General features: G+C 33.9%; 3 protein-coding genes across 5 annotated transcripts; 2 read left to right on the top strand and 1 right to left on the bottom strand.

Annotated features, from left to right (window-relative positions):
• The first annotated feature begins 2,607 nt into the window (after nt 1-2,607).
• LOC114714447 (ER membrane protein complex subunit 3) lies at nt 2,608-6,985 on the top strand. Its single transcript, XM_028899191.1, has 9 exons — nt 2,608-2,710; nt 4,026-4,188; nt 4,278-4,371; nt 4,720-4,839; nt 4,970-5,018; nt 5,358-5,457; nt 5,551-5,612; nt 5,775-5,833; nt 6,530-6,985. The coding sequence occupies exons 2-9, from the start codon at nt 4,037-4,039 to the stop codon at nt 6,632-6,634; spliced, it is 741 nt and encodes a 246-aa protein (XP_028755024.1). The 5' UTR covers nt 2,608-2,710; nt 4,026-4,036; the 3' UTR covers nt 6,635-6,985.
• Nucleotides 6,986-10,858: 3,873 nt separating this feature from the next.
• On the top strand, nt 10,859-16,124 carry LOC114714441 (fruit protein pKIWI501). Its single transcript, XM_028899187.1, has 3 exons — nt 10,859-10,867; nt 14,226-14,342; nt 15,317-16,124. Exons 2-3 carry the CDS (start codon nt 14,328-14,330, stop codon nt 15,812-15,814), a joined length of 513 nt encoding a protein of 170 aa, XP_028755020.1. The 5' UTR covers nt 10,859-10,867; nt 14,226-14,327; the 3' UTR covers nt 15,815-16,124.
• A 5,622-nt stretch (nt 16,125-21,746) lies between these two features.
• On the bottom strand, nt 21,747-24,344 carry LOC114714450 (F-box protein CPR1-like). Of its 3 annotated transcripts, none has more exons than XR_003737450.1 (3): nt 23,107-24,344; nt 22,617-22,707; nt 21,747-22,475 (listed from the first exon to the last, which is right to left on the bottom strand). XR_003737450.1 is itself a non-coding variant. In XM_028899195.1 (2 exons), the coding sequence occupies exons 1-2, from the start codon at nt 24,228-24,230 to the stop codon at nt 22,668-22,670; spliced, it is 1,164 nt and encodes a 387-aa protein (XP_028755028.1). In that variant the 5' UTR covers nt 24,231-24,344; the 3' UTR covers nt 21,772-22,667. The 3 variants fall into 3 exon arrangements, 1 of the variants encoding a protein (XP_028755028.1); XR_003737449.1 differs by having other exon boundaries at nt 21,750-22,475; nt 22,545-22,707; XM_028899195.1 differs by having other exon boundaries at nt 21,772-22,707.
• Nucleotides 24,345-27,752: the final 3,408 nt, after the last annotated feature.

Here is a 27,752-nt window from a genome sequence, read left to right as displayed (position 1 = left end):
TGTTTGGTCAGGAAAAAAAAGGGTAATATAACTTTTACTCCCTCCGTTCCTTATTATAAGAGACATTTGATGTTTATGGCATGTTCTTATATATAAGAGACACTTAAAAGTTGTCTCTATTTTTTTGTGTTGATTTCCTATTTTATCCATATTTATTGTCTCCAACTCACACTCTCTCTCCTTCCCCACTTCTCTTTCTTTGAATAATTTACTATTGTTCTCTCTCATGCTCTGCTCTCTCTCCTTATTAATGAGGGCCTTTTTGGAAAAAAAATTATACCTTTTACATTGATTGTTCTTAACTAATTTTAAACTGTTTTTTTTATCAATATAATTCGGTTATTCGTCTCTTATAATAAGGAACAAATGGAGTAATTCTTAAATTTTTTAATTATTTGGTTTAATTTTTAAACTTCAACTTCATGCAACTCAGTTTTTACAATTCACAAAGTTAAGAAATTGTAGGAATCAGAGTGTACCAAATCAATAATTAAGAAAAGTTCTCCCACCAATAAGATAAAAAAGCAAAGGATGCCCAATATAACGTAATTTTTTTACCTAATTTTTTTATTTTCTTATTAATTCTACTTGGTTGTGTTTGCTGTATTTATTATAACTAAAATACATGTTCCCTCACCACATTCCTTGTTCGCATCACCCACTTAGCTATCCAAATCAGTAATTTGTGTGAGTTGCGTGAAAATAAAACAAGAATAACACTGGAAGTATTAAGTATTTTGATTTTAAGTGATTAAATATAAAAATGGGAAGTCAAAATTCCAATAGGACCTGCCTACTAATCGAAAATCACAACAAAATTTCAATTTGATGTTAACATGCAAGGGGAAGGGAAGAGAAGCAAGTACCAAATTTCCACTGGACGCCAATATTGAGCCCATCAGACAAAGTCTCTTTGAAAACAAATTCAATGTTGTCTCCAAACACTTCGATCAGATACGAGAAAATCCCCACGCTCGCTGCAAACACTCTCCCATCATCAAATCATAATTAATTTTCACAAATTTAATATTGATTCAGTCGCTATTCTAATACCCTTCCAGCGGTTAAGATAGAAGTTAATTTGAGAGTTGAGTTGATGTTATATGTAAAACCTATTTTTTCATATTTATTGTTTTTTTTTTCAAATTATCTATTGATAATCTCTCGATAGAATTAAGTAGAAGAATGAGAGGGAAAATTAAAAAAAATAGTTAGAATGTTTTGAGAAAAAAAAAAGTATATCATAATTTAACTAATATCCTCAATCCATTCAAATTCAAATTAGTTAATTAGATCTTACGTTAAAAACTCGGATATATACCTTTCTTCGCTGGAAGGCCTGCAGAAAGGAAACAAGTTACAAAAAAGCGGGCCATTGATCTGCGAGAAACTCAGATTTTCCGGGTGTGATGAATCTGTGAGTGATTGCAGCGAAGAACTTGAAGAGAGGATCAATGGCTTCATGATCACTATTATCTGCTCCTTCTTCTTCGGATTCTGGTTCTGGGTTCTTATTAGCATCAAAGACATGCCTCCTCTGGAATAACAACACAAATTTCTATCAACTGGCAATTGACATGATGATGATGACGCGACGGAGAAGAATCATTATAGCGATGCACGGAAAAATGCAGGTTTCTTGATATTCTGGGTCGTAGCTTTCTGGGCAGACAAATAATATTATTGCTGGAAGAATGTGGTCGCATTTGTTGAGAGAGAAGAACTGGGAAATATGGCTCTTCTATTCAACTTTGCTTGGGAAATATTGAAAGGTGAGGAAGCCATTGAAGATTGGATATATTTCAAAGACCGAAAACAAATGCTGTTTGATGATTTCTATATTGGCGTATATTGATCCAGGCCCAGAAAATCCATTAATTGACATCAAGCTAGGTATCTTTAGATCAAGTCATATACGAAATACTACTTCGCTATTGCAGTTGCGTCTATTGCTGTAGAGACTCTCTCCCCAAGCATACCAAAGCATCATATAGCTTAATTTTTTACTATTGGAAGATCAAGTTTATGCATGTTCGAGATTACTACATTGTTGGTCATACACTCAATAAAGCTTAAAGCAACTAATCGTTGACAAGTGAGCTTTCATCTAAATCGAAATATTTATAATTGAACTTTTACTGTATTTGAAAATTTATAAAATTTTCATAATTTATAACTTGTAATAACAGTTAACTAATTTAAAAATTAAGAATTAAGAAAATTAATTAAGTTAATTATTTGTAATATATATGTGTTATTTTTTTTAGAATACCCTTACTAATTATATGTATCAGTTAGAACTACTATTTATTAGATTATTTAACATATATAACTTATACAAGACTACTTTAGAAAAAAAGATAAATACATACAAAAATAAAGTTGAGTCTTATATTTAGAATCAAATTAAAAGTCAAATTAGTTCTTATATTAGAGACCGAAAACAGTATTAATAATTTACTCTTTCTAAAAATAAACTTTTTCGTTCTCTATGAATAATGAATTTTCTTTTACTCCCCAATATTAAAAACAAAATAATATCGCGGAGAAAATGAATTGATTTTATAACCCCTACAAAATACACTCTCCTCCGGCAGCAGCAAGTAGATTCTGTTTTTGTGCGGCATTCTACACCTGCTCGAGCTCGCCGTAGGACGCCGTCCGTCGTTGTCAGCTCTGCGTGGTGATCTCCGTCAAGTATTGAAAAAAGGTACGAACTTTGTCTTCTCATAAAATCCGGTGAGATTGATTAGCTCAATCTGGCTTTGAATCCAGATTTGGATTTGTTCCCCGCGTCGTCTTTTCATTGTCAACCCTGTGTCGGACGCCGTCGCACCGTTTCGTGCTTTGTTTTAATTTTGTTCATTTTAATTAATTGGGAGGTCAAATTGCAAGAGTGTTATATCAACTTATCATTGTCATTGTTCAGTGGCTTGAAGGAGTTGCCTGAATCAATTGGGTTACTAGGGCATCTTCGTTAAAGTATCCCGAACAAAAATTAAAAGGGTATCATATCAACTATGCATATTTCAAGGATTTCAGTGAGGGCAGATGCCTCCGGTGATTGTAATATGGGTCGGCCTATGCTTCCTATGCTTCCGTGGGTGCTTATTGCAGCGTAATGAGCTTGATATGGAGGTCATGAGGTAGAGTGGAGAATGATTCCTGGGAATTGAAAGGGGCAGTTAAGGGAGCAATTTTGAGGGTTTAAGGTTATCAGGTTGATCTATTCAGTGAACGATTTTATGTGGTTGTGATAATGTCAGTAGCTTTAAATTTTGTGTTGGAAGGATATACAGAAATACTCCTCTCAAATTTTGAGGGCTTTCTGCTATCTTGGATCCCTTATTGCCATCCCTGCATATTCTGTCTATCATGTCGCTTTCTTCATACCTGGCTAATTGTTCCAAGTTTTGATGATTCCTTTGGTGATACTGATTTATTTAAGAGATAAAGGTTTATTTGGTTTGCATTTTAATCACTGTGTATATTCTATCAAAATTGCTAATTTGAATGGGCACTTTGCTAGGTTTTCAATATTTGAGATCAATACCCTGTTTTGAAGTTCAGATCCGGAGGTTCTTATTATCTATGAAGTTTTGGTCCCCATCCCTTTACAGATACTTGGTAGTAGAACGGATTTGGCTCAGAGATGTTAGATTCTTGGACTTGGTAGTGTGTACTTATGCATGCATTGAATTTGGATTTGGAATTCGTTAGTTATTTTGAGAGCAAATATCCATCAAGTTCCCCTTGATGAGGTGAATCTGTGGTTGTAAATTGGCGCTGCAGAGTGCTGAAAGGTATTTTTGATGTTTTTTGCTTTTTTACGGCCAAGCTTGAGAAAACTGCATTTCAAGGCTATCTTCAAAGTTCTTTTTTCCTTTTTTTTTTTGGGGGGGGGGGGGGGAGCAATGCTAACTTGTGAATTTATTGTTTTCCAAAATTTTGAAATTAATTACTGTATTTTGCTCCTGCATGGAGCTGTAAGCGTCTGGTGCATGACATACATATTTGCTTGCCAGGTGTTAGGACTATGGCGGAAGATCTTGTGCTAGACACTGCTATAAGAGATTGGGTACTGATCCCTCTCTCAGTGGTTATGGTCCTCATTGGTGTTCTCCGCTATTTTGTTTCTAAACTTATGCGCTCTTCTCAAACCCCAGATGCTAAAATGGTGAAAGAAGGGTATTTTTTTAATTCCTTATCCAATTGTTCATTATATGTAGGGATTTTCTGAGTTTGATGAGGTTGTTTTTGTGCTGATGATAATCCAGACAAGTTGTTCTTAGAGCTCGGAATTTACGTGCTGCTGCTAATTTTATACCTTCAAAGGCTTTTCGGGCACGCAAGATTTATTTCTGCAATGAGGTTTGTTTGTCTGTCCTGTATGTTCTTTTCTTGAAAATTTTGTTCGTGTTTCTTGATTTGGATTTCTTGAAGAGTTGAAGTTTTTGTTGTTATTATGGGTGATGACTTATTCAGGATTTTGGGGTTAATTAGTTGTTGCCTAAAGCTCTTGTGAGATTTCTTGTCCTGGCTTATGTTCTTGTATTCAGACCTGGCTTGGCTGGATTATATACTCAGTTGTGGAATATCTTTGAATTTGTCATTTTTAATCCCACGAGTGAGAAGTTAACAGTCTGCTGAGTTTTATAAAGTCTTTAAATAACAAAATCCAGTTAAAATGAATTAAGATTGTGTTTATCTTTCTTGAAGGAAAATGGTCTCTTGTTTGTTCCCAAGGGCCAAGCCCAGAATCCACAAGCACAGATGTTCTCTGATCCAAACATGGCTATGGATGATGATGAAGAAAATCTTTCAATGATCATACCTCAGGTATTGAAATCTACACCTTCAACATACATTGGTGTAGAATCCTAGATCATACTCACATTTTACTGTAGTTTAATCTATGATGCAAAGATTTAATTGTTAATTGATTATATGCTTTCCCTTTTTTTTACAGACTCTTACTTTTGCTTGGGTGAACTTTTTCTTTTCTGGATTTGTAGCAGGTATCTTTTATTAAATTAGCTCTCCTTTGATCCTGGATGATTGTTGTGATTTCTTGATTTTATGTACTATGAGCTCATACTCTTCATGGCATTATATATCAGGATGTTAGCAAGCTAATTTATCCTGTTAATAATTAAAGGGCTAGTCTTTACTCTTTTAGTTTGTATAATATGGCACCAATGCTTTTTTTTCCCCCTGACATTTTATAGTGACATCTCCTAAATCACGTTATTGGTTCTGCATTTCCTAGTTTTAATGCCTGCCGCTGTTAATGTTCAAAAGTTCAGGTAGTTTTTTCACTTTATAAGTGATTGAACGAATCTATTTATTTCCTGCAGCCAAGATACCCTTCCCATTGACCCAGAGGTTTAGGTCAATGTTGCAGAATGGGATTGACTTAAGCACAGTGGATGTTAGCTATGTCAGTAGTCGCTCTTGGTAATCCTCGTTTTTATAGAATTTATTTTTTCTTCATGAGTCTCAATTGTTCTCCTCCAACCTTGTTTAATTATCATTATTTTGGCGTTTCAGGTACTTCCTGAATCTGTTTGGGCTAAGAGGGTTCTTTAGTCTCATCTTGGGGGAAGAAAATGGTTTGTGATGATTTTAAAGCTGTTGTAAACATGAGCACGCTCACTTTTAATTAGATCCTGAATTTCATAAATTTTCTATATTCAACATGTTGCCATTGCTTTTTATGAAGTTTGGGATTTGGATAGACACTTATTAGAGATTATATGATGTTCTGGTTACAGCTGTAGATGATACGCAACGTATGATGCAAATGGGTGGATTTGGTTTTGATCCTTCAAAGGTACAATATTGTGTTTACTGTTGTATTTTCATGTTGTCAAGCCTTGAAGATGACTTCTGTTTTCTTGAAGCTTTGAATTGTAGAATAATTGGTTGAAGTGCCGTTACGCACCCCTTCAAGAAAAATTCTCCTAATATGTGTGAACAATTTCTTCAGGGAGCATCTTTGGATTATATTTGGATATGTACTCGCAATTTCTTAAGAAATTGACACCTTAATTCCAAGATAGATGGTGTGCTAGACCTATAAAAGAAATGAAGATGCTTGATAATTATTTGTGGGACTCCTATAGTCTAATCTAATTAACTAAACAAAAACGATAAACTAAGCGGAAGGTTCTTTGCTGAGAATTTGGCTTGCTGTAATCTGTCTCAATTTGAGAGCATTTGAGTTAGGGGAACCGGGAATAAGACAAAATTTAGGCACACTCGGAAGGTGTTTTCTCTCAAATTTCTTCTTTGGAAAAAGAAGGGGAGTGAGAAGTACGAGGTTTTCTAACAACCATGATTGATCTTATAGAAAGGTTTCTCGATAATATTCTATTATTGAAAAGCCTGATTGCTGATACATATAGTGAGCAGAACCATTCTCTCTACTGAAACAGTGGTAAAAGTGTGCATCTGTATTTCAAAGGCATCCTATTTTTTACCAGAATTTAAAAGGAGTTCATCATATGGTTAATTTCATTTTGCTCAGGGTCTCAGTGCTGAGAAGGACAATCTTGACATAACCCAGCATGATTGGGCTTTGCCCAATGTTGAGCATCGTGCTGAAGCTGTATTGAAGAAATTGGTCAGTTGAACAGCTCATGAAACGGGCAGTTTGGTAAATTTGCTTTGTGATCACCAGCACAGGGACGTAGATCATCTTAAGCTGTTGCTGTTGCTGTTGGCCTGTGAAGATATAGCTGATCAAGTCGAGATCGTAGATTTTATTTCTATGCTGAAACTTGATGATATTTTTAAATATTGATCAGAAAACAAGTTCACAATCTTGTAGAAACCATAACAGAAATTTTCTTCTTGCATTCTACTTTTAAGCTGGTCACGAGAGACTAGTTTCCCGTGCAATGTTGGACTCTGAACTCGTTGTAACTTTCGTCTGTTTCCTTAGTTCCTTGAAAAGTTTTGTCTGATATATTATCCTTGAATAGCCCAAAGCCTGAAATTAGAAGCTGTGGAATATCAACCAAACTAGTAAGTAGGTCAATGCCTTATTCGCTAACGAGTTTGATTCTTTGAAATGTGACAATAAAAGGAAAATTGCTCCCGTGGTCTGCAGAAATAGAAGTCACGCATCTACATTTACTAATTCATCTAGTCACTCCTCTATTATTTGTATTCTTCTACGGTTAATGCTATCAAGAGTTAAGCTCTCTTGCCAATTACATGAAAACTCTGCCCTTGCAACAAGTAATTTTGTTAATCACGACTTGTGTAAAACTGCAGTGAAACGAAGTCGCGCCCAGTCTATAATGAATAGTGTTCGATAAAAAAATTCAACTTTTGCAGTGGCAGGTAGCAACTGAAAACTGGAAGGCAGTTGAAAGAATTTAGATTCAGTGGAATTGAAGAAATGCAGAGTGCGTACAGTGATGTAAAGAGGGAAGGTGTGTAAAGCACTTAATCATTTATTTACTTTGAGAAAATTTGAACCCATAATCAAGAGCCTTTAAAAGGTAAAACACGTCCTCGTTGGTTGTCGGAGCGGGAGTTTCCCTACATGAGAAAAAAGATCTCTAATGCGCAATTCATGAGTTGTGCATCAAAAGATTCTCGTTCTCCTAATACTTTTAAGGGGATTAAAAATGAGGAGCAAATGTCCCAAATTCTTTCAAAGAAGACTTACCCAAGTAGAATGCTACTCATCTCAACAGTAAACTTAAACCTGCATTAATATTATACCGATCGAGCAAGCAAGTGCTTGAGGTAATAACGAGTTCGAACTCTTGACATTTTATCGTTGAGAACAAGTTATATGCCACTAAATCACAAGATTATTAGCAACTCCAAACATATGGAATTACAATGATATTCTTACTAAGTACGTGTAATATTATCAATTGGTGAAGATTGAATTGAGGCAGTTAGTTTGGGTGAGGAGGAGTGGGAAGTGGTGGGAGGGTCCCAAAGCCTAACTAAAGTTGGAGAGAGGGGCCCACAATGTTGCAATTATGGACACAAGAGGGAAGGAGCAATTGGGCAAAAGGGTAATAAAAAGGAAAGTTCCATAAAGATGGACCAAAGGGAAAGGCAAAGGTGTCTCCCAAAAGCAGAGTTCCAGAACCATCCCCTCTGGTTTTAAGGTTCCAACGCAGTTGTACCATTCCCCTTCCTTCCTCTTTCGCTCTTCATAATCCCTTCATCAACATCATATTTCTTTTCAACTATTTTCGATCTATATGTCAAAGTTGGGAATCCAACTCTCAACCATTTGTTTGAAGCACTAATCTGAATTAATATATATATATATGTTCAGATGCATGTAATTATCAATATAGATCATTTAATTTGAAGCCTTTCCTTTCTTATACACAGTACACACAGCGTCATTATTCTTTCATGGACTTCAATAATGCAAATCTAGATCCGTCTTTAATTTGAACTTTGCCTTCGTTGCATTGCTTCCTTGAGCCATTTTTTTCAAAAAGAAGTCTACATCAACTGCATACGTTCAAATTCCTTGGTCAATTAAATTCAAAAAAAATGATATCCTTTTCTATTAACTTCTTATTAACACCAACTTATCATCATTGAAACAGCCTCTTGTTGTTGTGAAGTCTAAATTTCCCTTTCGTTAGTAATTCTGGATTATGGGTGGTTTGGTGTCCTCTCAAACCAAAAAAGCAGGCACACCTATATCGTGTTTATGTTTTATTAAAAGAATTGAGGGTAAAGGGTGAAGAAAGGACCATACATAAAGTAACTAGAATAACCTTCTATGCATTGCATTTACGTATATAGTTATTAAAAATTCAGTCGGTATATAAATAAAATTAAGTTTGTAGATTTGAAAGGGAATTAGTATGAATAAACAAGAAATGATCCACATCACAATGTGGCCTGGCAACAAAAAATGAGAAAAATTACTTGCCATTTAGAGCGTGCTCATGTTTTTGTACATACATGAGACACACAACACCATGCATTTATTTTTAATTAAAAAAATTATGATGGGCAATGTAAGCATGATTGCTTGAATTTAAGTTATGATAAGCAGAGAATACACTTTTAAATCAACTAGTGTCGTGAATACTCAGTAATACTTGAATCTGATTCAATAAATATTAAATGCAGGCACATTTCTTAATTTAATATAAATTATTGAATTCAAACTTTTGTTTTTGTGAAAAATTAGTGCATTTCATTAAACTCAACACTAATAGTCGGTTGATACTTTTTTTTCTAATACAAATGTATTCTCCTAATAAAGACAATCATGTTCAAAGCATTATCGAACATGTGAGTACTTCTCTCAACAGAAATATAAATTTTAATTGTCATGTTGTGAGTGACTAATCCTTACATCAAACTTATCATGAAATTGTTGATACAGATAATGCTTTTTTGACAAGGTATTTATAAACACATTTTACATAGTTAATATAAAACCTTCTTATATACTTACATCGTAATTTGTAAATTACGATTGAAATATGTTTATAAACGGACCCTGGACCCGTACAAGATATTGTGACGAGCGTGAGATGGCGAGAGTTGACCAGAAGGAGGGGGGAAAAGTGAGGTGGCATGTGAGTGGTGCCACGATGGAGATGTGACAGGCCATCCTCATCTTACGTGTTTTCAGTCTAACCAACGTCATTCTTTTGCTGTCCCTTTATTTATTATTATTATTATTTCAATCAAATGAAAATATTCTCTCTCTCTCTCTCTCTCTCCCCACCTCTCCCGCACACGATGAGATCGCAAGAATCTCCGCCAACCTCTCAATTCACGGGTCCCATGTGGGCCGCCAAATTATTGGTCCACCTCATCAATTTATAATTGTATATATATTAAATCAAATATATAAACATGTCATACGTATTTAACTACAAGTTGGTAGATTACGCAAAATTTAAACAACAAGTCACACTGCTTAGTACTTATGAATAATATTATTAATAAGTACTAACCTTCGTGGTTGCCATTGTGCTCGACAATATCATGCAAACTTGTTACCGTAATGGAACGCACATTTATGATGTATGCTTAATATCCATTTATTTGATATCTCAATTAATTGATCTTAGACGTCCACTTATAATCTTTCTTCTGATTACGTTGAGATCATTCTCTTGATCTCGTTTTATAGCCAAAGAGTCAAATTATTTTTCTTCAATCAACATAGATGCACTTCCTTAAAGATATTATAAGTATTCAATGAACTGATATACAATTGAACATTATACAAGTGTATTTTAAGAGACTATGTCATATTTATTTTAATTATAACTAATCCATTTGACTTTTTTTTATCTATTTAAATTAATTGAGTGATTCTTATATAGTTCTATTAAGCACTCAAATGAGTTATACAGATTTTTACATAATAGTAATTAATGTCCAACAATTAATTTAGGGTTAAAGTGTAAGTTTACTTGGAAAGTTTTTACTCAAGAATATTGGGTACCGAAAAGTTTTTTTTTTTGGTGTAAATTTGTTTCAAAAGTTTAAAATTTGTAATAATATTTCTCCCTACCGTTAGTTAACAGTCAATGTCACTATTTTAACAGTTAACGTTAATTTTTTAACACTGGCTAGAGGATGTCATTGCTATGATTTTAAATTTTCAGAGTAAATTTGCATCTAAATAAATTTTTAGGTGTCTAATGCTCCTAAGTGAAAACTTTTAAGACAAATATGAACTTTAAACTTTCTCCATCTTTGTAAATTAGTGAACAAGATTTTATATTTAGCATTAGAATTAATACTTGACTGGTTGTTAATTTCACTGAAGAGCAGGGTAATGAATGGGGCAAGTGAAAATAATAGGACACCAAACTAAACCTAATTGATGAAAAGGAGGAGTGACATATTTATGAAAGGAGGCGCCGCCCCAACTTTTCTTACAACCATGACAAAGAAGCTTTACAGATGTAAATTTGGCCAAAAATAGAACCACCACATGTCTTTATAAGTCCACAAGGCATCTCATTTGATGAAAGCAAATTAAATCAATTTAGTAGTGAATGAACACTGATTAATTAGAATTAAGTCGAGATCAAGACAGAGACGAAACTGATTAAATTAGGATTAGTGCAAGTGGGGAAGTCACTGAAAGAAAGAATACAAGAGCGAAAAGAATTGATGGAGAAATAATAGACTCTGTTCCGATCCATTCTGTGACATTTAAGAACCTTACGTATTCATATATATAATTTAATTTAGCTTCTTAACCTTATCTTCCACATCTTCACTGCGCAATAATAGAGATCATTACGTAACTGGACATGAGAATATTATTGCCCCTTGTATATTCAACCAATGGGTTTCGGAATCAAACAAAATATGAGTTTAAATCTCAATCTAAGTCAATATTATATGATAAACAAAATTAAAGTTCAACCTATTCAAAATGATTTCAATTAGGACCAGAATTAACCCTCAAGTAATTTCTTATATTTAGGACCGAAAGAGTAATATCAAATACTAAATCATTCACATTTTCTATATGTTGAGTATAGATTTTTTTTTTCCTCATAAATTGAAAAGAAAAATACTCTTGATGCGATTGTCCTATACAATAATATTTTTTATCAACATAGTTCAAACTAGAAAATCAGAGAACATGTGGTGGGTTGCATTGGAAAACAACATAAGTGTAACAATTGTTTAGCAGGGGCTCATCACTACTTTTAAAATTGAGAAAAAAATTAAAATGATATCACAAAGCAACAAATTACGAAATCCAATACAGGTTACACATTTTAAATTAATCATACCAAGGGCAATTATTAGTTTAAGTGGTTAAACAATTATTTTTAAAAAAAATAAGATTTCAAAGTTCAATATAAGAAATGAATATGTTATTACTAGATGAGTTTTGCATGCACATGATCCGACCTTGTATGATTACAATTAGGTAGAACACAATATGGCGTCTTAAAGCTAATTGACATATAAAAAAAAAAGTTTCAAGTAAAATATATTAAACGGCTTTTGATGTTTTGACCTATGTTGATAAATTTGATACACGCGTAATTAGATACAGAATTTGGTGGCGGGTGAATCTTTGAAACAGCGGCCAGGCCGAAAAGAAATGGGATTCTGGCGAGGGAAGGGGGCATGGTGATACGATCTGACGTGGCAGATCATAGGGTCCAGAGTCACGCGAATCAGGCGTGGAAAGCTTGCGCATGTGGGGCCATGTGAATGTTTTCTGAAAGGGCGGTGGTCTCTCTCTTTTATTCTACTTTTGGGTGGGCCCCACCCCCGCCTTGTTGAACGGTAATGATCGCACTCGCTGTCTCTCTGCTGGCCCCACTCACCGGCCCAGTGGGGCCCTCTCCTTGTCGCCTTTGCCGTTGCCTCTCCCCCTTTTCAAAACCCACTCCTTCCCCAACCTCAAAATTGGTTAACACCATTACTCATTCACAGTAAAAGCTGCCATCATTTTTCACCCCAATAGCCTTTATCTTTACTTCCTCGTAATTACTCAACAATCTGAGCTAATATTAAATATAAAATCTTAATTTATTATATTTTTTAAATTTATAATATTTTCCAAAACCATTTGATTGCACATTACAGACTTTTCATGAAATGCAAAAAATTTAAAGAGTGTATTAAAAAAAAAAAAGACAACGTAATATCTTCTAATGCTCCTCCGGTCCTTCATATAAAACTTACTACTTTTGGTATTTAATATAAGAGCTATTGACTAATTTGAGTAGATTAAGAAAATTAGTTAAGTTAATTATTTATAATAAATAAATATTATATTTCTTAAAATATCATTTCTGATCAAATATATTAGCTAAAACTATCATTATTACCAGAACTACTCTAAAAAAAAGAATAAATATGAGAGAAAGAGAGAATTAGGGTCTTATAACTATAACCAAAATAAAAATCAAATGAGCTCTATATTAAGAATCGGAGGTAGTATTTAACTAATTTGATTGGATTAAAAAATTCAGGTAAGTTAATTAGTTATAAAAAATATGATTTTTTTTAAGAAATCATAATCATCTTCTTTAATAACTTACCTCTTTTTCTTACTTGATTATGGTTAAGAAAATATCAAGAGAGGTAATTTAAAAAAAATTAATAAATATGATAACTAAATTTTATATTTATGATCAAAATTAACTTAATAATTAAATCCTTATAGTAGTATTAGCTAGATACACGAAAGAGTACACCATATAGCCACTTACATTATTACTAGCTAGATTAGAGGGCTTGTGTGTGTAAGCAAAGAAAAGTGGTTACAGATTTTACTTCAAAGTAAGTATAATTACATAAAGAAGGATCCAATTGACATTTTCAGGTGCCCAGCTGGCTAACTCTGTTGGTCGGTTCAAGCAGAGCAAGTATGGTAACCAAAATCCAAAGAACATGAACCCATCATCATCAATCACATTACGTTCCATGTTGCCCTCTCTAAAAGTTGGATTAGTATGAGAAAAAATTTTAATAAGCTCGATTTAAAAAATTTTAAAAAATTAGGGTAAAAACTTTTAACTAATTTTTATTACTCTTTTATATTACTTATTCTCTTTATTAAAATTTAAAACCCCACTTTTCTAATTTTTTAAATATAACTCATTAAAATTTTTCTTCTTCTTCTTTTCTTTCCATTTCCCTCGTACCAAACAATACCTAAAACTGTGATCCCCACTGATTCTCCTTGAAACATCCTACTCATTTCATCATCTGCCCCTCCATTGATTGCCTCTCTTTTCTTCCCAACTTTTATCAAAGATTTCAACTTTTTTATATACCGAACCAAGCTTAAACAATAGCTTGATGATCTGGTTACTGTACATAGTGCGATTTAGAGTGTGTTTTATATTAATAGAATGATGGTTATTTATGTTGTTTTGTGTTTTAATCTAAAGTGTATCGTGAATTAGTCCTAGGGTTAAAAGAACAGTTGCCTTATATCAGTCGTACGATTTCAAGTGATAATTAGCGTCAGCCCATTTTTCGATCTCGTAGATTACAATGGACATTTACAACTGGACAAGGCAGCCAATGTCTTTTAATTTGTGTCAGTGATGTGAGGTGTCTGCTTGAAAAAGATTCGTCCAAGTGGCGACTCTCTCTCTCTCTTCTCTCTCTCTCTCTCTCTCTCTCTCTCTCTCTTGTGTAGTCGTTATTCAATTATAATTCTACATTCCTAAGCCCTCTATATATACCGCTCTCACTTTGATCATCTCACTCACAACTCACAAACCCATTTCCTCTCTGCCGCCTTCACGCACACACCGCTCACAAACTTTCTTCCTTTCTGCTCTCAGTTGTCACTCTCTCCTTTTGCTTTCAAAATGGCCAGTGTTGAGGTAATAATATAACTCAAACACACTGTTCATTTCGATCTTTAATTTTTTTCTGGTTTTTGTTTTGTACATTGCGTTACAGTTTAATCCTCCATGCAGATCATGGTGGAAATATATGAAAACCTACTTATATACTGCACAAAATCTGTGTTTCCGCTTATCCCCTTGGTTTTTTACTTTGGTTCACTAAAATTTCCATAGATCAACAAGATCGCGACGCGTAAATTTGATGTTTTCTCATGATCCATCTGCAAATTACTACTCACTGCGTCCTGAGATGACCGATCACGATATAAATAAATCTCTAAACTACATATCGCTACGTGTATTCACTTATCAACTTTATATATCTTCTTGATCTCTCTCTGTTTGTCATCAAGAACTATAAGCAGTTTATATATGTGTGTGTACTGTATGGATCGACGATTCCTCTTTCTATAGCTCGATCTCCAGGCTTATGCGATTCAGAGAGATCACCTTGATCACTAAGTCTAATTGCTTTCTTGATCATAAACAGGATGCTTCAACAGGTAACTTCTTTTTTTCCATTTAACGTTCTTATGAGTATGGATCGAACTTCAAAAATCAAATCGATCACCTGAAATATATTTGGTGCCAGAGTGAACTATTATCAACGATCTCATTCGATCTTCCTTCTGCTCTTCTAGATTCATAATCACACGTAGCATCCAATGGACAGATCGTCGATCAATCTCTTACTTCAACCCTTGTTTCCTTTTTCTGTTCTTGATATGTGAACAACGATCATATATTTGTATATTTAGCCTCAACACACAAGTTCTCTGTCAAAAATATGCCAATCTAACAAGGATCGGCTCAATGATCAACAAGATCTGGTGCTCTTAGTTCACTGTTTTTTGTAGTTAGAACAACCTTTTTGCGTGCTAAAGTTTTATCGGACTCATCAAAAAGAATATATGCTAGAATACTCTGTGAAATGAAGATGGATCTTGCAGGTAGCCCAGGCTCCAGCAGTGACAGAGAATGAAGCAACCGAGGTAACCAAGGTGGAGGAGACAACCCCAGAAAAAGCTCCAGCAGCCACCGAAGCTGCTGTCCCGGCAGAACCAGAGAAGACAGAACAACCAAAGGACGAGGAAATCACAGAAGCACCAAAAGAAGCAGAAGCAAAAACAGAAGAGTCTGCAGAAACCAAGGTGCCAGTTGAAGCTGAGACCAAGGAAGTTACACAAGAAGAAGTAAAGGAGGAAGCCAAGCCCACAGAAGCTGCACAAGAGGAAGCCAAGCCAGCTGAGAAAACAGAGGAAGTGAAGAAGGAAGAGACCGAAAAAGCCGAGGAAGTTAAGGAAACTCCTAAAACAGAGGAATCAGCAGCAGCAGCAGAACCAGAAGCACCAAAGGAAGAAGTGAAGGCCGAAGCTACTGTGGAGAAGAAAGAAGAAGAAAAGGAGGAAGCAGCCAAAGAAGTCACTGTTGAGAAGACTGAAGCTTGAAGAGCCAAACAAGTCACTTTCTTTTTGTTTTTGCATGTCAATGTTGAAAAGCCTTTCTGCTTAATTTGCTAGTTTATTATTTTACTACTATTTTGCTATTCAGGTGGCTGGTGGTGAAGGTTAAGTATTCTAGATGGGGCTTAAATTTTATTATATTTTTAAAAAAATGGAGGAACAGTATGCCTACGTGTAAGCACATGGCTCCACGTCAGCAGATATATACGGTTGCCATGTGTTAGGGTATGACTACGTGATTCTAAGGGTTTTGTATTGAAGTGAGGTGGCTATTACTACTACTAGAGTTTGTGGATGATGGTGTGTTTATCTGGCATTTGAATAAATCAGAATTTTATTATTTTTATTTTTGCACATTATGAATCTTTCTTTAATTACCCCGCTTGATTTGCTTGCTCCAGCTGCTCTCCAAAGAAACTTTTTTTTAGGTTGGAAAGTCATTACATATCAACTTTAGTCCTGAAAAGGCTACAAATAGTGTTCGTAACCAACAATTTAAGGTGGACATTGATGGAAATGGAAGAATTTTCAATGACATGGACCGTCTTGGTTCCCATAAATTCTAAGGCTCAACAACCATAGTTCATAATAAAAGTCTACTAATTAGTGGGTGTTTGGGTAATTAATATTGCATTTTTAAAGGGTTGATGCCATCTTTGAAACCGTGTTTAAAGGGCCAAAACACCATTTTAAGGATAAGTAGATCAATGAAGTCAAATTTTATAAACAAAAATCAATGATTTCAAATTTCAGAGATTAAAATTAAAATAAAATCAAATTTCAGATACTAAAGATATTATTAGTTCTTTTTTAGAATAATTATTTAAAAATGTTCATTTTTTCTTCAAGTAGATTTGATATACAAGTGAAGAGGAAGAAAAAAAAACAGAGAATAGAACTAACAAGCTGATGGTTGAGTTAATAAGCAGTCTTATCCTTATAAGGAAGAAAATATAAATTCAAACCCCCGAAAAGCATACTTGGTGAGAGAACTTTGACTTTAAACGCTCTCAATCTGATTGGGATTAATCTCAAATTTAAAACAACTTTAAAATATTTTGAATTATAATAGGAAAAAGAGAATAGAACGGTGGACAAATGAGACCCACCAAAACCTTTAATCTCTTTCTCTTATACATTGCAATGCACCTGAAAAGAATCATCTGCTACAACATTTTGCTCATTTAGATAAACATACATTTAGGCTTTTGTAAGCGGTTGTACAAACATATTAGAGTGTGGGCATAATGAGTCGAAGTGGTCCATTAATTCAAATTGCCTTGAGATTTGCTTTTTGAACATGCGTGTACTATATATCCAAACTCCCATAACAAGGTATAATATTTATATTATGTACTTGGTACGCATTTTATGTAATTTTTAATTGAAATTATTATTTTAATTTCAATTATTTTAAAATGTAAAAGAAATTAATCTATTGAAATCAAATGCGAACAATCCCTCCTTACCAAAAAAATACGAACAATTCATAATTTTATTTTTTGATCTGAAACGAACAATTCATAATTCATTGTCTATAAACACTGAAAATTGCACATGCATGTTGCTGGGTTATATTCGAGTGCGGTATGTGTTGATGATGTTGACATAAGACTTTGTTTCATTTTGACTCCCGTATTTTTGTTTCCCTAGGTTATTTTATCTAATTTATAATTAAATTAATATATAATTTAATTTTATATAAATATATTTTAGAGGGATTATATCATACTACTTCCGGTCCTAATTATAAGAGTTAGTTGACTAATTTAAAAAGATTAAGAAAATAAGTTAAGTTAGTTATTTGTAATAAATAGGTGTTGTCTTTCCTAAAATATCCTACTAATCAAGTGTGTTGGCTAAAACTACAATTATTATAAGGATTATTTTAGAAAAAATTGAATAAATATAAGAAACAAAATGGATTGGGGTCTTATATTTAGGATCAAAATAAAAATCAGACGAGGTCTTATATTAAAGAGCGAAGGTAGTATTTGTTATGATTGACTAACTTAATTATTTAACTTTCTTACCCAACTTAGATTAATTAAGTACTCCTCAGATCATGAATGTAAGACCCTGTGTGGATCTTACATTTAATACCAGAGGGAGTAACAGTTATATTTAGGATAAGAAAAAATTTTCTTTGTTTTTTTTTATAAGAGACAATTACCTAAATTATATTGTTCAAAATGTTAGTTAAAATTAGCCCAGAAAAATAAGTGTGTAAAAAATGCAACTTTTTGGCTAAAAAAAAAGCTCATTTATGTGAAAGAGAGATAATGTGTGGGAATTAAATACAATGATAAAAGTAATATGAGTAATTAAATAGGAGTAAAATGAAAAATCAACAACTAAAATTTGAGACAACCTCTAAGCCTATTTTATAAAACATGATATACTTCACAATTGTTTGTTATGTAATAAGAAACGGAAGCAGTAACTTATTAATAATCAAAAAGTTGGCAAGGCTTGGTTCAGTGGGTAGATTAGTTATAGTTAGTGAGTGAGCTTTAAAGTATAATACGGTAACATAAAATAATTATATCATTTTTGCTTATAAATGGCAAAAAATTTAAATCAAAACGTAATAAACTAAATCGATCAGTTTTGCTATTGAAAACCAAACTCACCCTAATCGATCTTGTTTGATTCAGATTGGCGTTCGGTATAATTGATTTAATTCGGTTTTGAACAATTTACTGTTATGGTAGTAAAGGTAATCTATGATAAAAACAAGCAACTAAAAATAAATAAATAAGTAAGTAAACGAAAGCAACTTATTCAGAAGAACTCGACTCCATCTCCATCTAATAATGTAGGATCACTATCCTCTTCCTTGTCATTATTGAATTATGGACTGAGAAACTGTCAGATGATAAAGATATACTCTCTGTGAACTTGTCTTTTTTTCATTTTTTATTAAAGATATAAGGTTATAAGTAGTAATAAAATTATGAAAAAAAATTTCATGTCACTAGCTTACAGGATTATTAATAAATTTTTTACACTCTTCCTCCGTGGATTCATAATTAAAAGCACTAGGCTTATTACATATTTCTCACCAACTTCTTTTAATATGCTCTCGGTGGATTCACAATTAAAGGCACTAGTATAATTTATATTATAAAATAAATCTTATATTAAGGATCTAATGAGTAATTTTATTTGACGTAACACGAATTCTTACCTTTTTGCTCATTTGTCTTAAAATTATGTTGTCATTTGCTTTCCGGGTGTAGTAATTTTTTTTAAGAATATAGTAATCAATACTAATTTAAAATTTTGAAATTTAACAGTTATTTTTTTTAGGGATTTTCCTTTTAATATACTCTTAGTAGATTCATAATTAAAGACACTTATATAATTTATATTATAAAATAAGTTTTATATTAAGAATAGAATAAGTAATTTCATTCTATGCAACACGTATTCTTACGTTTTTTTTTTTTTTTGCTCACTTGCCTTAAAATTATGTTGGTTGTTTAATTTTGTGCCGAGACATGCTCGGGCCTGCATGAACCCCACAGTTGGAATTGACACATAATTAATGGCCAATTCTTCTCCTGCTTGAATGAAAGTGCAAGCCATCTTGTCTTCTTTTTTCCGTTCCAAGATTTCTTTCTCTTTGTTGAACGCAGAATCAAGCCTTGGAATTCGCTCCTTCTTTCGATCTGTGAACCCTCTGGTGGGAGTAAATTAGGACGATAATTTTAAGCTGTTTTTTTTTTTCAATGTATTTTTATTGGCAAAAACAAAAGAGAGATCTTTCACGTCTTTTAAAGCGAAACGAGCTGATGATGACCATCCTTTCAACGACATATATAACAAATTTACTGTGTTTATTATAAAATCTATTTAATTAATTTGATTAGATTAAAAAAATTAAGTAAGTTAATTAATTATAAGAAATATAATTTATTTATTTTTAAATATCATAATCATTTTTTTTAATATTCTCTCTCCGTCTTCTACTTGATTATAGTTGACAAAATATTCATAGGGTAATTTTAAAAAATTGATAAATATGAAAAATAAGTTTTATATTTAGAACTAAAATCAACTCAATAATTAAGTCTCATATTAAGACTAAGAAGAGTAGATGATCTCAGACTACTAGTTAATCGGAATTGGCAAATCAAGTTTTAATAGAGAACTTAATTCCTGAGCTCCTTAGTTGATCATTTAGTGAAATTTTCTTATAAGCCTGATGTTAACTTTTATATTTTTGATCTCCCTCTACTTTCTACGCAAGAGGCGGATGGTGATGAAAGATGGTAGAATTTAACGTGTTTGATTTGTATTTTTGACTTGTTTTTTGCCTTTATCAGCTCTTCATTCGAAAAGAAAAAAACGAAACGAGCATTCCTAGTCCTAATTAATTGTCATTTCAACTTTTTCTTCGATAAGACTGAGGAAGGGACTCGTGTATATATAGTTACTTTATTTTCTTCCGTCCTGATATATGATTCAAGAAACACAAAGTGACTCTGGTCAAAAAAAAAGAAACACAAAGTGACAAATGAAAGATACTGGTAAAGTAAAGTGTAAAAAAAAAAAAAAAAAGAGGGTATTAATTAGCGGCGCTTCTTGGTTGGGTGAGAAGAAAGCCGTGGCCTAATAATCTTATATACTCCGTGATTCAAAGAAACTTTAATGATTTGATTTTCGACCGAAACAATTCATTAACACTTTTATCCTATCAACGCTATTTCTGCCTCCCTTCTCCGATACATGTCACTTTGTGAAGGGGTTCGATGTTTTGAAAAAATTGTAGACCTAATAGTCTGGGACACCTTCATTATAGAAAATAAGTAAATTTAGCAACCTTCCTTGACATACATGTACGTAGTCATGACTTATATTTAAAATAAAAAAAATTAATATTACCCCTTCTGTGCTTAAAATTATAAGAGCTATATAATTAATATGCAGGAATTAAGAAAAAAACCGTTTAGTTATTTATAATAAATATATATATATTTCTAAAATAATCTTTTTAATCATTTGCATTAACAACACTCATTCATGAAAATCCCTTGATATGTACAATAAATAGGATAGTTTGGGGGAAAGTCATAAATTTAAAAAATAAAGTGAAGAGTTAATATAATCTTTACTCCTTTAAATTTATCTTCATTTTAGTTTTGATCTTTCAAATTTCAAACCGTAAATTTTGGTCCCTTAAGAAGCAAAATAGTCCAGATTTTCACATTTAATTTTTAAACTAAATATGAAACTATTATTTTTTTTTAAAAAGGACAATACTTACATCAAGCTCATTATATCTATTATGTCAAATTCTCCTACCACACATGATTATTTGCCCTATTTTTCAAATATTAATATTTAATATGATTTAATTATAGATTCACATGAAATAAAAAGGGACAAATGGCTATAATTATTAAAAAAACTTAACATAACGGATATAAAATTCAAGTGTTTTTCTTTTTAAGAAAATTATTTTAGTTTCATTCGAGCTTCCCCATGATTCCATGGAACTACAGTAAACACCAACATGATTCACAAGACTTCAGATGATTAATGTGTCCTTAAATAAATTTCTTGTTAATCATTTTAAGTAAAACGGCTTCCGACACACACACACATATTCATTAAAAGAGCTAGTTAGACAATGTCAATCAAGCAAATATTTAAGGCAGGCTTGGATTAACATTTGCAATGCATGCACCACATCCATAGACTTTATAAACATATTTGTCTTGGCTTGGGCAATCAATTTATCTTAAACTCCCACCTTTTGCTGCCATCATCTTCAAATGTTTGCGCATTGTCTCGGTCAAGAGTCATATTTTCTTTAAATTCCCCCTCGTACACGTTAAAATATTTATTCCAAAACGACCTCCAAAATGATCATCACACATCCAACGCTCTACAAGAATTACAACAAACAACATTGCCAGAGTAATAAATAAGTATAATAGCCAAAGACCCTTAAATTTATACCAGCCCTTGGAGGCTTGCGTATTAATTTGTGTTGATCCCTATCAAACAAATAGTAAATAATAACTGAATTCATTTTGAATTCCGTGCAAACATTGCATAAAATCCAACCCTGTTGTAGTGTTTAGCGTATCGGGCAGATGAAAGACATGTTGTGCTGCCACATCATGCATGCTTCAATAGACAAAATTCAAAATGAGATCAAGCTGCTTGAATAAACTTGAACTTCGACTTGGCCTGCTTAAGATGAAAACTTGGAACTCAGTAGATAGGCCAGGCTCAGCACCCAGAATGCAGGCTCATACAACCTGTTATGAAGCATATAAAATAAATCACTCTTTTCTCGGGTTGTTCATTAGTATCTCCTCTCGCATGTCGAATCATCTCACGATCGTCATTTCACACGAAAGCAAGGAGTGATTATTACATATGGAGCTTTGTCAAAGTTTATCCATAACTCAGCCGGTTGTTTGCAAGAAAACAAACAAATTTACATGGTCAGCAACAGAATCTTAACTGTATTACAATAGAAATATACGTCTTATATTTCTGTCGAGGTCAGCAGTTTTTGTTTTTGAGGGTCATTAAGCAAAGCATCCCCTGGCTGCTATATGGACTCCAGCAGAGTCAGTAAAACACCATATCATCTGGTATCTTGTCCCCTCTTCAGCCTTCATTCCTGTGAAGACAGGAACGGATAAAATGTAGGCAATGCAAGCAAAAAAGGAATCCTAAGAAGAGTACTCACCAGTCTGTTGCTAATCGGTTTCACTCTTTCCCGGTTAGCAACCAAGTCTAATTTCAAAACAGAAGAAGCTACCTATTGAAAGGGCAAAGAGATATCGGAGCTACCGTTCGTTCCGCTGTTGACCTACAGTACCAATTTAAATCCCTCGGACAGGAAGGCATCCCTATAAAATACAAGCCACGATTAAGCAAAAGCAAGTCAGTATTACAGATGGATGAGAAAGTTGAAAGATCAAACTGGCCCCACTAATATAAACTGGAAGCAGATTTCTATTTAGATGGGGGATTATAATACATTGACTCCAAGTCAACGCAAGTCATCCAAAGACCAAGACAAAATGCAAGATCTGACAGCCCCACTTTTTTTTTCTTTTTCTATTCTGTGTAGGATTCAGTGTACACTGCACAGCATGACTTGCTCGAGTCTAGGTCAAGGTCAATTCGCAATTACTCACGCTAAATACATGTACATATAAGTTTATGAGTGGAGTCAATAGTTAGGGGTCAATAACAAAGAGTTATACACCAGGTGGATTTTAAATTACAAAAATTTCACTAGATACCTTTCTTTCTTTGCCTCCAACTCTTGCTGCTGTTTATCAATTCTACTTTCTAGAGCTGGTGGGACAAGGCTTCCGAGACAAATTGTTCCGTCAATTAACGGGGGCATTCTAGGGATTTGAATAGAACTGATTCCATTATTTTTCAAGTCAAACCAGCAGAGCCTCTTATGGTCCAGTTCCAAGAAAACCTTGTTTCCATCTCTCGAGTAGGCTAAGGGCCTCACAAATTTTAGAGATCCTAACTCATGTGATTCATTCAATGTGAACAAGTTACACCAGGTCTCTTTGTGTCCATATTCTTTCATAACCCAAATATCCACTCGCGTGTTTTGGTAATTTGCAAGCATGCATAGGGATCGCCCCAGCAGAGCCACTTCCATCTGAAAATTCTGATTTCCCAGGTCAGGCAGAGGCACCTCCCTAAAATTTTCGTATTTCAGATCAAACGCAATGATCAGATCGGGCGCATCGGGCTCAAGCTTCCGAGTGACGACCCAGTGTAAAGCCCCGCCAACAAAAACACCCATCGTGCGTGCACAACATAGGGCGTAAGGCATATGCTGAATGGTTTTCCAACTATTGGTTCTCAGGCTATAAAGCTTGACTTGAGAATCGAAAGTACGACTGTGTAAGTCAATATAATACGAAATCCTGAGCAATTTATAATCATCGGAGAAGGAATCATACCCAAACCCATAAACTCTGGCAGCGAATAAGCTAGTATCGGATTCAGGTCGTCGCTCCACAGGCAGCAAAGCAAGAATTTTATGTTTACGAATAGAAGGGTTCCATAAAGCTATATCCTCAGCGACGTTGCAGATGCAGAGCAATCCATTGCAAGAACCTAAGACCTTAAGGCGATTACCATAGCACATGAGAGGATGGACGACCTCGACGGCTGCATCGAGAGTATCGAAATCAACTATCTGAAGATCAGAATTCTGCCTGAAAATGACGAGATTGTTGCGGTTGGTTTCGAGTGATTTGTGGAGATGGAAGGAGATGAAGTGGGAGCCGTCAATCAGGGAACGCCACGACTTGCAGGTACAGCGGAAGCGGAGGACGGACTTGACGGGCAAACGAGAGAGAATATCGATGATGACTTCCAGCGGAAGATCCGCCATGGATGGGTTGAGGAGGAGGAACGCGGCTGCGCCAGTGCATCTAAGGGAGGCTACACTTTCGAGGACATTCGAAATTTAGGGTTTCCAAGCTTTCAGCCTGAGCAGAGGAGGCAAAGGGAAGTGGACGAAATGAATTGTGAGTAAAGTCAGTGAATTTTTTATTGGAAGATAAAGCGCGAAGTGGAGTGGTTGCGACGCTACCGCGTTTGGTACATGTGTGGTTCACAGTTACGGCTCTGTAAGGGTGTGTTTGGTTGGAGGGGAGGGGAGGGGAGGGGAAATGAGCCCCTCCCCTCATTTGGTTAAAAATTTTGGAGGGGAGAGGGGAAATGTCCCCTCCCCTCCCCTCCCTTCTCCCATTTTGGCTCCCCTCCAAATTGGGAGTTTTTGGAGGGGAGCCAAAATTTTGGACCATTATGCCCTTATGACTTTTTTAATATTCTACTTCTACCCATAAAATATATTATTATAATATTTATTTCAAATAAAAAAATATATTATCCTAAGTAAAAAAAAAAAAAAATATATACATTATTATAATTAAAAATATTATAAAAATTATTTAAAAATAAAAAATATTTAAATAAAAAATTATAATATTATAAAATTAATTGTTTTTTATAAATATATTATTTATTAAATATATTTTAAAGCTGGAAAAAAAGATAGCCTAAAGAAATAAAATTTCATTTTTCTTATAGCATATAAAATTTGTTAATTTAATTATTTTAAATATATTATTATATTAATTAGAATAAAAAATTACTATACCAATTTTTTAATACACATATTAACATGATAAGACTGAATTTTATTAAATTATATAATTTAAATTAAGATGTAAATTAATTTATATAATATATCAATAAAAAACATAAACTAATATGTAAGGGTAAAATGGTAAATTGATTATTACTATCCCTCCCTTCCCTCCTTGAACCAAACAATGGATCATTAAATGCCCTCCCCTCCCCTCCTTTTTAATCAAATCAAACAAGGGGAGGATGAAACCTCCCCTACCCCTCCCTCCCTTCCCCTCCCCTCAAACCAAACAGGCCCTAAAGCGCGTGCGCCGCGAGCCGTAGGACTCGGATTCGGCCGGCTTTTTTCTACCGTGCTGAAGAAACAAAACACAAATGCGAAAAAAAATATATGAAATTTTTTATTTTAACAACTGTTATTAAGCATGGTATAAAAGGCGCTACGAGAGATCTAAACCTTGGACTGGAAAGTTGGTCATTGTGTAAGTAATTAAAAGTGATTAAAGTCAACTAATGTCTTTAATCTTGATTTTATAAAAATTATTAAAACATTACAAAAGTGCTATGCGTAAAAGACTTCAATCTTGCCATTAGTTCTAGTAAAAGCCATTTTTGCCACTTAAAGATGAGGCAAGAATATAAGTTTGAGTGAACGTCCAAAAAACACATATGAGAAAATTATTTTCAATTGAGTTTGATAATGCTTGAACTCAACAAACAAATAATCTAATAAAAAAAAGCTTTAATTTTAATCCCAAAATAACATATACATGTTCAATAAAAAGATATAATTATGATAATCAAAGACATGTTTACAAAGATTCGCAAGTCCTATGAAAATTCATGTATTAAAGATTATTACAAAAGCTTTAAAAAAATGTCTTATCAATAATGATAGGGTTGTTAAGATGTAAGACCGTTGCTGACTTCATGATTTAGATGTAATTTAAACAATCTAGATTTTGTTATTTTTGGAACTTTATGGTTAAATACTGAACATCGTATTTCTTGGAAATCAAGAAAACTTGGATTAATGATTCAAATTATATTTAATTGAAATAAGGCTGTGATCTTGTGACCGAGGAAAATGACAGGCTTGGCAGCAACACCATGTGAGTGGCGGTGCACCGACATGGCAATATGGCGGCAAAGAATATCTCGAAGACCTCCAAATTGCCGCTACCAAAATATGTTTATTTTCTCAAGCAGAGCGCTGCTTCGTGTCAAAATAACAATGAGACAATAAAAAATTGCTTCCGCCTTTAATTAAAAAAAAAAAAAAAGTACCTATGCGTAAGGAAACACGAAACAAGGACACAATATGAAATAAAGATGAGAATAAATCAACACATCATCAAAGAGGCTGGGGCTCAGAAAAGGCGCGGTTGGATACCGGATGGTTTGTATCAAAAAATAAATCAACACATCATATAAAAAAATTAAAATAAAAAAGAAATAATGCATAACGTTCCTTCATAGGATGGTCGTCAGGATGATAGGAGCATCATCTCTGGGCGCAAGATCCATGTGAATTGTGAATTCTGTTCTGTGACAAGGAAAGATCCACGTGAAGTTTATTTTTCTCAAAAACAAAAGGCTTATAAGTTCAAAATCCCTGTCTAGCTCCACCAGGCCGAAAGCCATTACATTATATAAGAAATTAGCTTTCTCGCTGATGACTTTGTAACCTATGAACTCTTTTATAAGGGTTCCCAAGTTGATCCCTAAGTATTGAGATTAAGATTAAGATTGAGAAAAATCATCAAAAGAATACGTGGTTTGAAGAATTTGTTGTTACGTGGGATTCAACAAATTTTTTTTTTTTTGGATTACTCCATCCGGTATCCCAGGGAAATAGACGTCTTTCAACCGTGACAACATCCCCAAACTAATCCGGATTCGGGGGCTTGCAATGATCCATACGGACGGCGCCCCCTGACCCCTTGGAGTGCTGCGTTCCCACGTCTCGAACCCGAGATCCGTGGTTAAGCTAGGACGACCCCAGCCAGTCGACCTAACCCCGCGGGGTTGGATTCAGCAAATATTCATAGAAGTGGGATTGGAGAATACCATATCTCCCCGTGCTATTTTTTAATCCCATCTACATCGGTTTGTTCAATCCTATGTAATAAGCTATTTTTCATATTAAAAACGTTTTTTTATATATTTTTTTAATGACAATCGTAGTTGTTACTTTCCATTTTTAGCGTTCGTATCGAATGGTACTCCTCCGGTCCTAATTATAAGACCCAATTGACTTATTTGAGGAGATTAAGGAAGTAAGTTAAGTTGGTTATTTATAATAAATAAGTGTTGTCATTCCTAAAAATCCTTGCTAATTAAGTATATTGACTAAAACTATCATTATTAAAAGGATCATCTTGGAAAAAAATGCATAAATATAAGAGACAAAATGGATTGGGTCTTATAATTAGGACCAAATAAAAAATCAAATTGGGTCTTACAATAAGGACCGGAGGAGTATTTAGAAGTGTTTGTTCCTTGGATTAAAAAACAAAAAATAAAAGAACTAGCATTGCCCAAGTTGATCGATGACGGAAAACATTGCCTCTTAACAACGGAACATGCTGGCCTAGGTGGTCTAAATCTTGCCCGCCAATCAAGGCATAACTTCTGGGAATGTTCAAAAGGCTCTCTTTCACAAATATTCCTAAACCCAAAAGTTTTTATTTTATTCATTTATTTATTCGTCTTTGGGCTTACTTTCTACGTGATCTCCGCATATTCCTCCCGCGCGTAA

This window comes from Neltuma alba, unplaced genomic scaffold (genome assembly GCF_004799145.2).
Source record: "Neltuma alba isolate B1F8T4 unplaced genomic scaffold, ASM479914v2 tig00011503_pilon, whole genome shotgun sequence".
In the NCBI taxonomy this organism is placed as follows: domain Eukaryota; kingdom Viridiplantae; phylum Streptophyta; class Magnoliopsida; order Fabales; family Fabaceae; genus Neltuma; species Neltuma alba.
The sequence above is the reverse complement of the archived record's forward strand: the minus strand, read 5'-3'. Positions and strand labels throughout refer to the sequence as shown.

Bases quoted from the DNA above. Each gene is read 5' to 3' on its own strand.
- LOC114714447 (XM_028899191.1), top strand. From the start codon at position 4,037: ATGGCGGAAGATCTTGTGCTAGACACTGCTATAAGAGATTGGGTACTG. The intron at 4,372-4,719 runs GTTTGTTTGTCT...TCTTTCTTGAAG, and splicing joins AGATTTATTTCTGCAATGAG to GAAAATGGTCTCTTGTTTGT. The intron at 5,613-5,774 runs GTTTGTGATGAT...TTCTGGTTACAG, and splicing joins CATCTTGGGGGAAGAAAATG to CTGTAGATGATACGCAACGT.
- LOC114714450 (XM_028899195.1), bottom strand. From the start codon at position 24,230: ATGGCGGATCTTCCGCTGGAAGTCATCATCGATATTCTCTCTCGTTTG. The intron at 22,708-23,106 runs GTATCTAGTGAA...TGTATTTTATAG, and splicing joins TTGGAGGCAAAGAAAGAAAG to GGATGCCTTCCTGTCCGAGG.